We start from the raw sequence: 17,168 nt of genomic DNA on the forward strand, positions 1-17,168 counted from the left end.
CCTTCCTTCCCTTTCAATGTTTTTTTGGAATGGCGCATGACAATGAGACTGGCATACTTGGCTAACAAACTTTTTAACATTGGACACCAGTTTGTTCAACAAACCAAATTCCACGTTAACTTGACCATGTGGAAAAGGTTGAACTCACTCGGAATAAGTGCAGGCAAAACACAGAGGATCTCGGGCAGGTATTCATAAACAAAGACAAATTAAAGTTCAGCTCGGTAACAGAACGATGAATTCTCAATGGTATCAACAACAAAGAAAGTTTCCGCAGAATGCATCCAATTTGATAAGAATACATTTGTCTCCAACTTTAATTACAAGGCATGAGCCTAAAGATGTCAATCTTCCAAGGTTAATGTTATGTAACCCTTTCTCCTTACACAATAAACTTGATGAATTCAGATCCATTTTAATCCAGGATCAAATAGACATAGCATAGCAGCAGCAATATCAGAATCGTCGTTCAATCCAACCACTCCTGTGGAACACTCAAGATGACCGATCAATAGTGACTGCATCAATGACTACCGGAGTCAGTTCCAGCTCTGCCATCGAACCACCCCCTCATGGTGACCTAACGGATGACCGGGCAATAGTCGACTGCATCAATGACTACCGGAGTCAGTTCCAGCCCTACCATCGAACCACCTCCTCATGTTGACCTAACAGATGACCAAGCAATAGCCAACCACATCAATGACTACCTACCACAGTCAGTTCCAGCTCTACCATCGAACCACCCCCTCATGTTGACCTAACGGATGACCGGGCAATAGTCGACTGCATCAATGACTACCGGAGTCAGTTCCAGCCCTACCATCGAACCACCTCCTCATGGTGACCTAAGAGATGACCAAGCAATAGCCAACCACATCAATGACTACCTACCAGAGTCAGTTCCGGCCATACTATCGAACCACCCCCTCATGTTGACCTAACGGATGACCAGGCAATAGCCGACTGCATCAATGACTACCCCTCATGTTGACCTAACGGATGACCGAGCAATAGCCGACTGCATCAATGACTACCGGAGTCAGTTCCGGCCCTACCATCGAACCACCACTTCATGTTGACCGAACAGATGACCAAGCAATAGCCAACCACATCAATGACTACTTTGCAGAGATTGCGAAGAATGTTACTCCTTTAGATTGCTCAACACTTCAGGCATATTGTCATGTCCGTGGCCAATGAACGGAGTCAGTTCCAGCTGACTCCGTTCTGACTCCGCCTCAGATGAGGCTGACTCCGCCTCAGACGGATAGCCGATCGGTTAACTCCGAGGCAGCAGTTCGAAACTTGGCAGTATCTTATTGGCATGCGTAGGACGGGAAGGAACTGAGGTCCTAGCTGTACGACGGCACACGGGGTTAATCCGAACTCCACAACAAAGAAACGAACACCACAAATGAAATGCAATGATCAAGGATTTCATGAAAATAAAGCACAGAAATAAAATGAATGGTGAGGTAAATCTATAATCTTACTTGAGACGTCTCCACTCAGACACGAATAGGGACAAGGGGAGAGATAAAATAAAAATATCTGTTCTTAGTCGGCCGACACTCAGCTACGGCCTCAACGAGGACTTTTGGACGCTTAGTGGTCATTGAATGGATCCGGTCGGTCGGCGAAAGGACCGAGTGTCGACGCATCCACAATGGCACCGGTCAACCACACGAGCACCCCGAGCCGTGAAGCAGCAGCAAGACGTCCTCCTCGATGAGAAAGCCCAACGTGGCCACAGCCCCCCACGAAGAGCACCAAGTCAACCAAGAGCCCCTCCTCCAACTGGACAAAGGCTCCACAAAGCTCCGAATGTTCTCTTCCCAAGCACACACGAGTAACGCGACCGCCCGCCACGAAGCCAGCACCAGAGAGAGTCGAGAGAGACAGATTCTTCCTCTTTACTCCTCCTCAAACCTTCCAGCTCTCTGATGTCATACGACCAATTACTGCCGTTCCACCCATCCCTCCATGGTTGACCTCGACGAATGACGAAGGTCGGTGCGTGGTCTGCCGGCCATGATAGTTTTAGGAGTAATCCAGATTATAATAATAATAATAATAAAGGAGTCATATATATTTTTTGCATTTCCTTCAAGTACATGCATAGCATGTTAACCCTTGGGTTCTTGTACATGTCTCCAGCAGAAGTTCTGTGAATGTGTCGAGCTTGACTTGGGAGTTGATTATCGTAAACGAGGTCAGCCAAAGGCTAAAGTCTTTTTCCTGTAAGTATAAACGCATTGTCATGATTTACCAACAAGCCATTCTTATACGAGCCTCGACTATGGATACAAAAAAGATCCAGAAGGTCAGAAGGTGTAACGTTCTCTTAGTAAAGGCTGTCCAGGTTATCCTAAACAAACTTGAAGTGTACGGGATCCACTCATTCTGAACTGGGAAATCGATCAATCGATTATTTTCACTTTTGGTTTTGAATCAAATATCAAGTCAGTTTACAAGGAAAGAAGAGGGATGTATCGTACAATTAAGGAAAGGTGACGGTACAAAGGTGTGATTTTAGGAAATATTTATAAATAGTAAATAGTGAAGTTTACCAGATAAAAAATCGATAAAAGGCAGAGCGTCCGATACTGCAAATCCGAAAACTCCAGTACATTCAAAATTGAGGTGAAATGTGGTAATTTGGAAACTAGAGAAGTACAAAATGTACATTGGAGAGCATTTCAATGAAAACGTCGAAACAACAATCAACATGGCCATCATTATATTTGCCTACTTGCAAAGGTACCCAGCGTTGCCGAGTAATGCGGAGTCCCTTTGTGACAGGAATATAAAGAGGAGGAGAAAGAGGATGGGGGGGGGGGGGGGGGAAGAGATGAGGGAAAGGTGATTGCTGTGGGGAGGGAGGGGAGTGGAGGGAATGCGGGAGGGTGGGGGGAATGGGAGGGGTAGGTGTGAGACAGAGAGGGGTAGATGTGAGACAGAGAGGGATAGATGTGAGACAAAGAGGGGTAGGTGTGAGACAGAGAGGGGTAGGTGTGAGACAGAGAGGGATAGGTGTGAGACAGAGGGGTAGGTGTGAGACAGAGAGGGGTAGGTGTGAGACAGAGAGGGGTAGGTGTGAGACAGAGAGGGGTAGGTGTGAGACAGAGGAGTAGGTGTGAGACAAAGAGGGGTAGGTGTGAGACAGAGAGGGGTAGGTGTGAGACAGAGGGGTAGGTGCGAGACAGAGGGGTAGGTGCGAGACAGAGGGGTAGGTGCGAGACAGAGAGGGGTAGGTGCGAGACAGAGAGGGGTAGGTGCGAGACAGAGAGGGGTAGGTGCGAGACAGAGAGGGGTAGGTGCGAGACAGAGAGGGGTAGGTGCGAGACAGAGAGGGGTAGGTGCGAGACAGAGAGGGGTAGGTGCGAGACAGAGAGGGGTAGGTGCGAGACAGAGAGGGGTAGGTGCGAGACAGAGAGGGGTAGGTGCGAGACAGAGAGGGGTAGGTGCGAGACAGAGAGGGGTAGGTGCGAGACAGAGAGGGGTAGGTGCGAGACAGAGAGGGGTAGGTGCGAGACAGAGAGGGGTAGGTGCGAGACAGAGAGGGGTAGGTGCGAGACAGAGAGGGGTAGGTGCGAGACAGAGAGGGGTAGGTGCGAGACAGAGAGGGGTAGGTGTGAGGCAGAGAGGGGTAGGTGTGAGACAGAGAGGGGTAGGTGTGAGACAGAGAGGGGTAGGTGTGAGACAGAGAGGGGTAGGTGTGAGACAGAGAGGGGTAGGTGTGAGACAGAGAGGGGTAGGTGTGAGACAGAGAGGGGTAGGTGTGAGACAGAGAGGGGTAGGTGTGAGACAGAGAGGGGTAGGTGTGAGACAGAGAGGGGTAGGTGTGAGACAGAGAGGGGTAGGTGTGAGACAGAGAGGGGTAGGTGTGAGACAGAGAGGGGTAGGTGTGAGACAGAGAGGGGTAGGTGTGAGACAGAGAGGGGTAGGTGTGAGACAGAGAGGGGTAGGTGTGAGACAGAGAGGGGTAGGTGTGAGACAGAGAGGGGTAGGTGTGAGACAGAGAGGGGTAGGTGTGAGACAGAGAGGGGTAGGTGTGAGACAGAGAGGGGTAGGTGTGAGACAGAGAGGGGTAGGTGTGAGACAGAGAGGGGTCGGTGTGAGACAGAGAGGGGTCGGTGTGAGACAGAGAGGGGTCGGTGTGAGACAGAGAGGGGTCGGTGTGAGACAGAGAGGGGTCGGTGTGAGACAGAGAGGGGTCGGTGTGAGACAGAGAGGGGTCGGTGTGAGACAGAGAGGGGTCGGTGTGAGACAGAGAGGGGTCGGTGTGAGACAGAGAGGGGTCGGTGTGAGACAGAGAGGGGTCGGTGTGAGACAGAGAGGGGTCGGTGTGAGACAGAGAGGGGTCGGTGTGAGACAGAGAGGGGTCGGTGTGAGACAGAGAGGGGTCGGTGTGAGACAGAGAGGGGTCGGTGTGAGACAGAGAGGGGTCGGTGTGAGACAGAGAGGGGTAGATGTGAGACAGAGAGGGGCAGGGGAGAGATAGAGATGAGTGTCCGAGAGACATATTAAAAACCCGCTTTAGATTCTTACCAACCCGTTTCCGTCACGTTCAACTTGCCACATATGCATTGTTAATCCGACGTGTGTGAACACCATGGGGTTGGCACTACTGGTCTCTTTAAAAGTACTTCCCGGCGCCAGCAAATTCCACCCAATTGCTTCACTGAATATGGAGAAGGAGGGATCTTCTTCGTGTTTGGTTTAGGTTTTATGGTGTTTTCAGGGTACATTGGAGAGCACGTAGTACGCCGTGTGGCTCTCAGGGTCCCCACACATTTATTGTGAAAGAATTGATGTTTTTCACAGGTTTTTTTCAAGGTTACATTTTACAGAAACAGAAAATCTACAGAAAATACAGTGAATAAGTTATTACCCTCAGTTTCCCAAGCTTGTGGCACCAACACCAATACACATGATAAAATGTTGCCACAACAGAGGAGGTTGATGCGGAGGCACACGTCAACATTAACAGTCAAACTATTGTTACGGGGATAAATGCTTATACGTGGTAGTTTTGCTTTATTTTTGTCCAATTCTGCTTTACGCTGGTGTTTCTCTGCTTTACGTTGGTGTTTCTCTGCTTTACGTTGGTGTTTCTCTGCTTTACGTTGGTGTTTCTCTGCTTACGTTGGTGTTTCTCTGCTTTTACGCTGGTGTTTCTCTGCTTTACGTTGGTGTTTCTCTGCTTTACGTTGGTGTTTCTCTGCTTTACGCTGATGTTTCTCTGCTTAGGTTGGTGTTTCTCTGCTTTACGCTGGTGTTTCTCTGCTTAGGTTGGTGTTTCTCTGCTTAGGTTGGTGTTTCTCTGCTTTACGCTGGTGTTTCTCTGCTTTACGCTGGTGTTTCTCTGCTTTACGTTGGTGTGTCTCTGCTTTACGCTGGTGTTTCTCTGCTTTACGTTGGTGTTTCTCTGCTTTACGCTGGTGTTTCTCTGCTTTACGCTGGTGTTTCTCTGCTTATGCTGGTGTTTCTCTGCTTACGTTGGTGTTTCTCTGCTTTACGCTGGTGTTTCTCTGCTTTACGCTGGTGTTTCTCTGCTTTACGCTGGTGTTTCTCTGCTTTACGCTGGTGTTTCTCTGCTTTACGCTGGTGTTTCTCTGCTTTACGCTGGTGTTTCTCTGCTTTACGCTGGTGTTTCTCTGCTTTACTCTGGTGTTTCTCTGCTTTACGCTGGTGTTTCTCTGCTTTACGCTGGTGTTTCTCTGCTTTACGCTGCTGTTTCTCTGCTTACGCTGGTGTTTCTCTGCTTTACGCTGGTGTTTCTCTGCTTTACGCTGCTGTTTCTCTGCTTACGCTGGTGTTTCTCTGCTTACGTTGGTGTTTCTCTGCTTTACGCTGGTGTTTCTCTGCTTTACGCTGGTGTTTCTCTGCTTTACGCTGGTGTTTCTCTGCTTACGTTGGTGTTTCTCTGCTTTACGTTGGTGTTTCTCTGCTTTACGCTGGTGTTTCTCTGCTTTACGTTGGTGTTTCTCTGCTTTACGCTGGTGTTTCTCTGCTTTACGCTGTTGTTTCTCTGCTTTACGTTGATGTTTCTCTGCTTTACGTTGGTGTTTCTCTGCTTTACGCTGGTGTTTCTCTGCTTTACGTTGGTGTTTCTCTGCTTTACGCTGGTGTTTCTCTGCTTTACGCTGTTGTTTCTCTGCTTTACGTTGATGTTTCTCTGCTTTACGCTGGTGTTTCTCTGCTTTATGCTGGTGTTTCTCTGCTTTACGTTGGTGTTTCTCTGCTTTACGTTGGTGTTTCTCTGCTTTACGTTGGTGTTTCTCTGCTTTACGTTGGTGTTTCTCTGCTTTACGTTGGTGTTTTTCTGCTTTACGCTGGTGCTTCTCTGCTTTCCATTGGTGTTTCTCTTCTTTCCACTGGTGTTTCTCTGCTTTACGTTGATGTTTCTCTGCTTTACGTTGGTGTTTCTCTGCTTTACGTTGGTGTTTCTCTGCTTTACGCTGGTGTTTCTCTGCTTTACGTTGGTGTTTCTCTGCTTTACGCTGGTGTTTCTCTGCTTTACGCTGTTGTTTCTCTGCTTTACGTTGATGTTTCTCTGCTTTACGCTGGTGTTTCTCTGCTTTACGTTGGTGTTTCTCTGCTTTACGTTGGTGTTTCTCTGCTTTACGTTGGTGTTTCTCTGCTTTACGTTGGTGTTTCTCTGCTTTACGTTGGTGTTTTTCTGCTTTACGCTGCTGCTTCTCTGCTTTCCGTTGGTGTTTCTCTTCTTTACGCTGGTGTTTCTCTGCTTTACGTTGGTGTTTCTCTGCTTTACGCTGGTGTTTCTCTGCTTTACGCTGTTGTTTCTCTGCTTTACGTTGATGTTTCTCTGCTTTACGTTGGTGTTTCTCTGCTTTACGCTGGTGTTTCTCTGCTTTACGTTGGTGTTTCTCTGCTTTACGCTGGTGTTTCTCTGCTTTACGCTGTTGTTTCTCTGCTTTACGTTGATGTTTCTCTGCTTTACGCTGGTGTTTCTCTGCTTTACGCTGGTGTTTCTCTGCTTTATGCTGGTGTTTCTCTGCTTTACGTTGGTGTTTCTCTGCTTTACGTTGGTGTTTCTCTGCTTTACGTTGGTGTTTCTCTGCTTTACGTTGGTGTTTTTCTGCTTTACGCTGGTGCTTCTCTGCTTTCCGTTGGTGTTTCTCTTCTTTCCACTGGTGTTTCTCTGCTTTACGTTGGTGTTTCTCTGCTTTACGTTGGTGTTTCGCTGCTTTACGCTGGTGTTTCTCTGCTTTACGTTGGTGATTCTCTGCTTTATGCTGGTGTTTCTCTGCTTTACGTTGGTGTTTCTCTGCTTTACGTTGGTGTTTCTCTGCTTTACGATGGTGTTTCTCTGCTTTACGTTGGTGTTTCTCTGCTTTACGTTGGTGTTTTTCTGCTTTACGCTGGTGCTTCTCTGCTTTCCGTTGGTGTTTCTCTTCTTTCCGCTGGTGTTTCTCTGCTTTACGTTGGTGTTTCTCTGCTTTACGTTGGTGTTTCGCTGCTTTATGCTGGTGTTTCTCTGCTTTACGTTGGTGTTTCTCTGCTTTACGTTGGTGTTTCTCTGCTTTACATTGGTGTTTCTCTGCTTTACGTTGGTGATTCTCTGCTTTATGCTGGTGTTTCTCTGCTTTACGTTGGTGATTCTCTGCTTTACGCTGGTGTTTCTCTGCTTTACGTTGGTGTTTCTCTGCTTTACGTTGGTGTTTCTCTGCTTTACATTGGTGTTTCTCTGCTTTAAGTCGGCCTTGGACGAGGTGTTGATGCTAAACTGCCAGGATAAAACGATAAACGTGGCACGTGATTAATACATATATTATTAAAAACGGCGACATGAAATAAAGTGTCAATATCCAGGTAAATGTTGCTCAGCTATGAAAGTTTACCAAGTGTACCAACTCGACATTACATTCCTCCATGTTTTTCCCATCTGCCCCATCTTCCCTCACTCGATCTACATCTTGTTTGATCACAGCCACCTCTTCAAATTCGGATTTGGACAAGATTTCCCAGTGGGGCAAATGTAATCAGGTAAAGTTTAATGTTTCTAAAACTCAATTTCTTCCTATCTTTCTCTTTAAAACTCCTCAACACTTCAATCCCCATTGGAAGCTCCACAATTACGCCATTGTTATATAATAAACCTACTAGATATTACCCTAACATCAAATTTATCCTGGAATCCACACATTACACAAAGAGCTAAATCTGCCTCGAAGAAACTTGGAGTCCTGTTCAGATGTTGAAGATTCTTCTTCTCTCAACAGTTTCTTCACCTATATAAAGGATTGATTCATCCATGTGTAGAGAGCTGCTCTCACATCTGGGGAGGTTCTAGCTCCACAAACTTACTGGAGAGAATTGAATCCAAAGTAATCCTACTTATCAACTCTCCCAATCTGATGTCAAAACTCGACCCACTCGAAATACTCCCCAAATCTGGCTCCCTTTCTCTTTTCTACAGATAGTACTTCTGCTCCCAATAAATTGCTGCTTGTGTCCCTCCACATTTAGCGAGACCAAGGAATACTCGACAATCCACTACATCACATGATTATTGTGTAGCCATTGGCAACTCAAGGGTGGTTCGTGTTACGGATTCGTCACTTCCGCTGTTGTGGTTTTCACCCACTTGACATGTTTCTGATATCATGTATTATTATTATTCTCAAAAGGTTTAGTATTCAGGAACAGCTATCTAAAGTTAAAAAGGTTAACGTAAAATGATACAGGAAACCGACCCGGAAGAAAAAGGCGGTGAAGAAGAAGAGGTCTTGAGGCAAAGGTCGAAGAAGAAACGTGTCTTGAAGCTCCATTGCGAGCGTGGTCGAGCGAACGGCGTCGAGGGAACTTTGAGTCCGGGAAAAGAATCTCAGGCGATTGGTGATATCGCCGGAGTATTGTGGAGCCTGCGTAGTCGGGTATCGGCATTGAGATTCTGGAGAATCTTTGCCTAGAAGCTCCGGCTCGAGTGAGAGCCGTCCGTCATTTCGCCCCGCGCGCTGCCTTCATCGGAAAAGGTTTTTGTCGCGTCGGCTGGGCTTATCCTCCGGTGCTTTGCCGGGGACGGCTGTGCAATAAAGCGGCATTTGAGGAGGACACGGCGATTCGCCGATTGAACGGCAAACGCGTACGTCGGCACGCGTCTTTGGAGATTTTCCATTCTACCGCGAGATTGCTGGGTGTTGGACCACGTGACTTCTGTGTCGCTTCGACCGTCTACGCCTCGATTGCTCTTGATCGGACATTGTTCCAACGATCGCCGGAGCGAATCAACTTCGTCTTGAAGGTTATAGAGACATTGAAGAGGTTCTTTCCATGTACTGGGAACAGTGAGTTCGATTACTTTAACAGATGGTACCATCCTAAGATATTGATTGTATGGTGGCTGGCTATCAGGGTTGTATCATAATTCCTGTGATTATTAATATATTCTTTTTGTTGATAACCATTGGTGTGGTTTCGATCTTGATTTTGACACGGAGTAATAAATTTCTTTTCTGCCGTGGCTCCACCCGGGGTTCGGGGGTATACCGAGACCAGGGGGTCGGGGAGGAGCACGTAACAGAAATTTGGGGCTCGTCCAATTGACTCGTGGGCTCGAAATTGGGTCTGCATCCGGGATCTAAAAATCCCCTAAATTTAGTCTGGGAAAGAATTCCCTAACATTCCCAGAATTCCCAAATTTGGAACTTGTTCCAACATTCCCAAATTTTTCCCAAAAAAAAAAAAATTGTTTTTTTTAATTTATTGTGTGAAGGTTAACAGGTGTTAACAATAGTCACCATGGAGTTTGACGCAGAGAAGTTTGCAGTGACCCCTAGTGAAGCACAGTTCAGAGCGTTAGTAAAATCGGACCTCTTGAAATTGGCCAAACATTTTAGCTTGGAGGTCCGAACTAATATGAGGAAGGCAGAGATGCAGACAGTGGTGATACAATCTATGGTGGGATTAGGAACATGGGAAGAGGTAGCCTGGGATTGGTTACCCGAGGAACCAGAAGATGTGGAGCTCCGGAAACTGGAGTTGCAATTGCAGAGCCAGGAAAGGTTAAAAGCAGAGGAAAGGAAAGCAGAAAAGGAAAGAGCAGAACAGGAACGAGAACTCCAGGAAAGGTTAAAAGCAGAGGAAAGGAAAGCAGAAGAGAGAAGAGAAGAGAAACAAGCAGAGGAAAGGAGAGTTGAAAGAGAACTTGAGGAAAGAAGAGCAGCACAGGAAAGAGAACTCCAGGAAAGGTTAGAAAGGATGAAAGCAGAGGAAAGGAGAGTTGCAAGGGAACTCGAAGCAGAGGAGAAAAAAGCTGAAAGGGAGTTAAAGGCACACGAAATGGCGCTTCAGCAGGAAATTAAAGCCAAGGAGCTGGATGTAATGAGAGAACGGGGAGAGGTACCATCCATGCCGACTGGTTCGACACCTATAGTCAGGTTCACGATGTAATTTCGTTGGAATTTTTGGGGGATTTGGAAAACTATATATTTTTGGAAACTATATTGTATAGTCAGTCAGAAAACCAATGTTGCTATTTGCACAGACTCCTGTATGGCGGCCATCTTGGATTTTTAAAATTGCCGCTGTAGAACTAATTTTTCTCAATATCTCAGCTTCTAAATAACATAGAGCTTTGATTCTAACGGCTAAACATACATTTTCAAGGGCCCCGAATCCAATGGTAACAAGTTCGATAAGCTAGACATGACCATAGAGCTCCTATGTGGCGGCCATCTTGGATTTTTCAAACTGGCCGCCGTAAAATTGATGTTTCTCAATATCTCAGCTTCTAAACAACATAAAGCTTTGATTCTAACGGCTAAACATACATTTTCAAGGGCCCCGAATCCAATGGTAACAAGTTCGATAAGCTAGACATGACCATAGAGCTCCTATGTGGCGGCCATCTTGGATCTTTCAAACTGGCCGCCGTAAAACTGATGTAACTCACCTTCTAAAGAGCACAGAGCTTTGATTCATCATTGAGTAAAGTCATCATCATCATCATCGCTTTCGTTCATCACATCTTGAGAGTCCTCATCATTTTGGCACTGTATGTCACACTGACAAAGGTCTGTACAAGCCAAGTTGTTTGTTCTGCAGGAACATCTAGATGAAGAACAGTCTGTTTTGCACTGACATCTAACCATTTGAATGATGGCCTTGGGGGCTGGAGGCTCCTCAGTTGTGGTTGGTTTCACTTGTCCATCCGTGTCTTTGTAAAAGCCGTTTTGCAGGGGATTCAGCTGAGGATCCTGTTGAGCAATGCTTGCCTGACCCCACACTCTGGCTTGGATATGGACTCTAAGGATGTGCTGCTTGAGAGCTCCAAGAGTAGGAGGAAGCTTGTCACTTTCTGCCATGTGTTTGCAAAAGAGATACCATCGTAGTTCGGGGATGCTGCCGATGTGGATGCCATTTGGAGAGTAAGCAGCGCATACAAAGTTAGCTAGTGTGGACAACATGTCCTCCGTCACTTCAGTTGCATTTGAAAGCATTCGCACGGTGTCTATGACATCTTCACTTGCTTTGAGGTAGACATGCAGCCAGGTTGCTTTGCCTATTCGAGAGAACCTCCCAGTGTTGTCTGCCCCTGTGAAAGCATGAAAGGCTGGCAACGCCTTTGCTCTTTCGACCCCTAGAGCTGTCCACAGTGGCTCTATTTGAAGTATTCCAGAGGCCATGGAAATGGATGTATTCCTCAGCAGTAGGTCATAGTTTGCTATGACGAGTACCAGGACATCTGTGTTGGGAGAGAAGAACACCAACTGCGCATCATGTGGGTTTCGCTGGGATGCCAGCACGGCCTGGTGGATCAACAGGGTGTCAGCTTCTTCATGGTTGTTGTCCTCGAAGAGCAGGTCACTGTTGCTCCTAGTATGCCCTGAAGCAGACGTGATGATCAACTTGGATGAGTGACTGTTGTATTCTAGAGTTTTCGCTGCCAGATAGTCAGTCAGATCAGCCTTTGTTTTGTCATGAGAAAGGAATCTGCTCATTGGGATGTGTTTGATGTTGGTGTCATCTCTGACTTGATACTGTACTGCATCCTTTCCTTGCCTTCTTTTAGCCCTGGTAGCACTCTTCAGAGAATCGTTTTTGTACGTGTCAAAGACCAGTATGATCTCATCACAATCTTTTGTTAGAGACATGAGTCTGTCATTGAAGTTTGGTTTGAAGACTGGTTTCTTTGTCAGCTTATGCACAAGTACCATCCCATCCACCAGTGCAATCTTCCGACTTGTAGGTTTACTAGATGTGGATGCCATAGTTCTTGTGTCCATTGGATCTTCTTGTAGAACACTTGCAGCTGGTGTCTGCTGCTGATCTTCGGGGTGAATTTCTGCTCTTGCTAACTTGTCGAGGAGATGAATTAACTTCGACTTGTCAGTGCATGGAAGAATTGTCCCATCTGGAGTGAACAGTGCTCTTGGTGTCACAGTGAACTCGTAATTTCCGATGGCATATTTCTGGTTGACGTCTCTGTTTGACTTGGCAAGGACCATGAGCCTTCCGTACAGTTCCTTAGTCTCCTTCAGATCCACAGTCCTGTCTCTGAGTTTCACTGTGGTTCTCTTGTTCCCAGACGTGAACATCTTGTTGTTCTCCTTCTTGACTGGTGCCCAGAGGCTAACATCTCCATTGATACGCTCCGACACGTAGTCTTCATACAACTTCTGACCAGTGACATCAATGTTCAAGATCTGTGGTACATACTTGTCTGGGATGTAAGCATTCGTTATCACATTGTGCAACTTGTCACCTTCAGTGTCAAATGGATTCCCGTGACTCAGTATCGCAGCCTTGATCTTGTTGATTGCTTCATGCTCCCTCTTGACTGCACTTGGACCAAGGTCATGATGTTCTGTGATCTTGTCACCTTCCAGGCCAAACTGACTCTTGAAGTCTTTTGACAGGCGTGATAATTCTGGTGTAACCATGAAGAATCTCTGTCTAGCATTGGCATTGTTAGAGATGCCAATCAGTCCAGAGTGAATCTTCATCAGCTTGTTCATATGTTCACATGCATGATCTGGTCCAATGGATACAAACGGGATGTCATTCTTGGTTACTGATAGATTGCCAGCTCCTAGTTCTTCCGAGGTCCTATGGTGATTGGTTCTTAGGTCATACATGTCTGCGATGTATCGGGGCCAGAGCCACTTGTATTTGATCCGGTCCATGGCAAAGAATAACTTGCTCAGTTCTTCTCCAGCTTGGAGGTGAAGCACCAGGTCAGCACTCCGTGATGCTGCCACGAATAACAGGATTGTCTCCACCCGATGTAGATAGTTCATCATTGACTTGAACATTGCATTCTTGGGAATGTTGCACTCCACACCAGCCACACCATACCACATAGGAGCTCTATGGTCATGTCTAGCTTATCGAACCTGTTACCATTGGATTCGGGGCCCTTGAAAATGTATGTTTAGCCGTTAGAATCAAAGCTTTATGTTATTTAGAAGCTGAGATATTGAGAAACATCAATTTTACGGCGGCCAGTTTGAAAAATCCAAGATGGCCGCCACATAGGAGCTCTATGGTCATGTCTAGCTTATCGAACTTATTACCATTGGATTCGGGGCCCTTGAAAATGTATGTTTAGCCATTAGAATCAAAGCTCTATGTTATTTAGAAGCTGAGATATTGAGAAAAATTAGTTCTACGGCGGCAATTTTGAAAATCCAAGATGGCCGCCATACAGGAGTCTGTGCAAATAGCAACATTGGTTTTCTGACTGACTATACAATATAGTTTCCAAAAATATATAGTTTTCCAAATCCCCCAAAAAATCCAACGAAACTTTAAATCTGGACATACTGAACCTGACTACTAGTCAGAACACCTGGGATGTTGGCAGACATGTGAGGCTGGTTCCACCCTTCAATGAAAAGGAGGTAGCCAAGTTTTTTCCACACTTTGAGAAAGTGGCTCGACAGTTAAACTGGCCTGAGGAGTCCTGGACCATATTAGTGCAAAGTGTTCTGGTGGGTAAAGCTCAAGATATTTATTCGGCTTTACCGATTGACCAATGTGCAGATTATGAGGTATTGAAGAAAAACATTCTCAAAGCCTATGAATTGGTCCCGGAACCTTACCGACAAAAATTCCGGAATGCCAGGAAGAGGGAGAGTGAGACCCATGTGGAGTTTGCCAGAATGAAAGAAACCATGTTTGATAGGTGGTGTGATTCAAAAGGGGTTGGGAAAGACTTCAAACTATTGCGACAATTGATCCTGGTGGAGGAATTCCAGCAGTTTGTCCACGAGGACATTAAAGTACATCTGGAGGAAAGGAAAGTACCAAAGTTGTATGAGGCAGCAACCATGGCAGATGACTATGCCTTAACACACAGGTTGGGGTTCCACAAACCTAACTTCTCGCCTAGACCGAGCCAGGGGAGCTATGGTACATCAGGGGCGGAGAACGAAAATTCAGGGGGGCGGCCTCAAGATGAATATGAGGACCACTCTGATACCACGACTTCTAGGAATCTGAAGACAGCAGTTCCAAGGCAGACTTACCCTCCGGGGGGCTCGAGACAAACCACGAGGTTCTCCTCCGGGCCTACTTGCGCTTTTTGCCATAAACCTGGACACTTGATGTCCCACTGTTATGCTCTGGGAAAGGAAAATCAGGAGCGGAGTTAGACTAGTACAACTCCGAATGCAATGGCAAATGTGAGTAATCGCCCTCAAAAGGGTTACCAACCATTTATTTCAGAGGGGTTGGTGTCACTGGATGGAGACCCGACTACCCGGAGACCTGTTAGGGTATTGAGGGACACCGGAGCACATCAATCTTTAATGCTTGAAGGCATCTTGCCATTGTCAGAAGAGACGGCAACTGGTGATAGTGTTCGTTTACAGGGGATTGGTGGCTGTGTTAGAGCTCCACTTCATGCCATCCATTTGGAGTCCGATGTGGTGTCAGGACCGGTCACCGTAGGTTTACAAGCCACTCTTCCTGTAGACGGAATATCTGTGGTTATCGGGAATGATTTGGCCGGTGGTCAAGTTTATGGTAACCCGATGGTTGTTAAAAAGCCCAGTAGGGAAAATAACACCACACTAGTTAGGGATGGCGACAAATTTAGCAAGTTATTTGTAGGTGGACTGAACTTCAAAACAAAGGAAGATGTTCTGGAGTCTGCCTTCAGCAAATATGGACCACTCTTGGAAGTGCTGCTGATAAAAGACAAGGAGACACAAAAGTCAAGAGGGTTTGGCTTTGTGACGTTTGAAAACTCAAAGGACGCCAGAGTGGCAGAAAAGGATCTGAATAGCAAGGAGTTGGAAGGTCGGACCATAACAGTAGGGAAGGCATTTCCTAGATGTCGAGGGGGCTACAGAGGAGGACCACGGAGTAGTAGTGGTGGTGGCCGCAATCGATATTATTATGGAGACTTCCAGAGTTATGACAGCTCCCAAAGGAAGGATTATCAGAGCAGTGGCCGAGAAGGAGACCGCTATTCATGTGACTACAGTGACAAGTGGTCCAACCGGGATTGTTAGGAAAGTTAGAAAGAGTTGAAGCACTGAATGCTGCGGAGCAGCCGAGCCAAGATTCCGACACGGATCAACCGTGAACCTAAAGTTCCTAAAGGCGTCCATGTAGTGAACTTTCCTACACGGACTAACTGTGAACTCCACGTTCCTAAAGGTGTCCAGGTAGTGACAATGTCCAGGCCTCACCACCCAACCACCATGGAACCTGGCTTTCAGCTCGGCCTCCCGGGAAAAGTGCTGTAGATTTGCTTGACTTTGGGTTTTTGATTACTACCCCTTAACCTTCATTCAAAAGAAACGAAAAGTAAAATCAGAAGGTGATGAGATGGAGTTTGGCTTTGCAGGAGTCCAACTGGGAAATTGAACATGTAAAGGGCAGGGACAATGTCATGGCTGACGCTTTGTCCAGAGTGAATTAACTTTGGAAATCTCTGTGGGTTGTGTGAAAGTTTGTTGTTTTATTTTTGGGGAAATATTGATTATTGTTGCTCATGGGAATTGAGGATTTGGGTTTATTTTTGTTTGTTTAAAGAGTTTGCATGCAAAGAAAGTTTTCACTGTGTTCAAACTTTCTTTTTTAAGGAGGGGGGGGGGGGTGGGGGGGGGGGGAAGTGTTACGGATTCGTCACTTCCGCTGTTGTGGTTTTCACCCACTTGACATGTTTCTGATATCATGTATTATTATTATTCTCAAAAGGTTTAGTATTCAGGAACAGCTATCTAAAGTTAAAAAGGTTAACGTAAAAAATGATACAGGAAACCGACCCGGAAGAAAAGGTGGTGAAGAAGAAGAGGTCTTGAGGCAAAGGTCGAAGAAGAAACGTGTCTTGAAGCTCCGTTGCGAGCGTGGTAGAGCGAACGGCGTCGAGGGAACTTTGAGTCCGGGAAAAGAATCTCAGGCGATTGGTGATATCGCCGGAGTATTGTGAGGCCTGCTTAGTCGGGTATCGGCATTGAGATTCCGGAGAATCCTTGCCTTGAAGCTCCGGCTCGAGTGAGAGCCGTCCGCCATTTCGCCCCGCGCGCTGCCTTCATCGGAAAAGGTTTTTGTCGCGTCGGCTGGGCTTATCCTCCGGTGGTTTGCCGGGGACGGCTGTGCAATAAAGCGGCGTTTGAGGAGTACACGGCGATTCGTCGATTGAACGGCAAACGCGTACGTCGGCGCACGTCTTTGGAGATTTTCCATTCTACCGCGAGTTTGCTGGGTGTTGGACCACGTGACTTCTGTGTCGCTTCGACCGTCTACGCCTCGATTGCTCTTGATCGGACATTGTTCCAATGATCGCCGGAGCGAATCAACTTCGTCTTGAAGGTTATAGAGACATTGAAGAGGTTCTTTCCATGTACTGGGAACAGTGAGTTCGATTACTTTAACAGATGGTACCATCCTAAGATATTGATTGTATGGTGGCTGGCTATCAGGGTTGTATCATAATTCCTGTGTGATTTTTAATATATTCTTTTTGTTGATAACCATTGGTGTGGTTTCGATCTTGATTTTGACGCGGAGTAATAAATTTATTTTCTGCCGTGGCTCCACCTGGGGTTTCGGGGGTATACCGAGACCAGGGGGTCGGGGAGGAGCACGTAACATTCGTTATTGTGTTTGTTTCTTCCCCTCTTCTGCCAAACTCTGGAACCCTTTACCTTCCCTTGTTTTTCCAAACACAACCACCGTCGGAG

The 17,168-nt window shown here is 46.5% G+C and overlaps 1 protein-coding gene across 4 annotated transcripts in view; it reads left to right on the forward strand.

Moving 5' to 3' along the window:
• AFG1L (AFG1 like ATPase) overlaps positions 1–17,168 on the forward strand; it is a 151,095-nt gene that overhangs the window by 32,069 nt on the left and 101,858 nt on the right. For 3 of the 4 annotated variants that reach the window (XM_078778537.1, XM_068116595.2, XM_078778536.1), the window contains exon 8: positions 2,161–2,243. In XM_078778537.1, coding sequence (XP_078634663.1) covers positions 2,161–2,243 — 83 coding nt within the window. The remainder of the gene's footprint in view (positions 1–2,160; positions 2,244–17,168) is intronic. The other variant, XM_078778538.1, reaches the window with a different exon arrangement.

The sequence above is a fragment of the Myxine glutinosa genome, chromosome 5, assembly GCF_964187855.1.
Source record: "Myxine glutinosa chromosome 5, kmMyxGlut1.1, whole genome shotgun sequence".
NCBI classification, from domain to species: Eukaryota; Metazoa; Chordata; class Myxini; order Myxiniformes; family Myxinidae; genus Myxine; species Myxine glutinosa.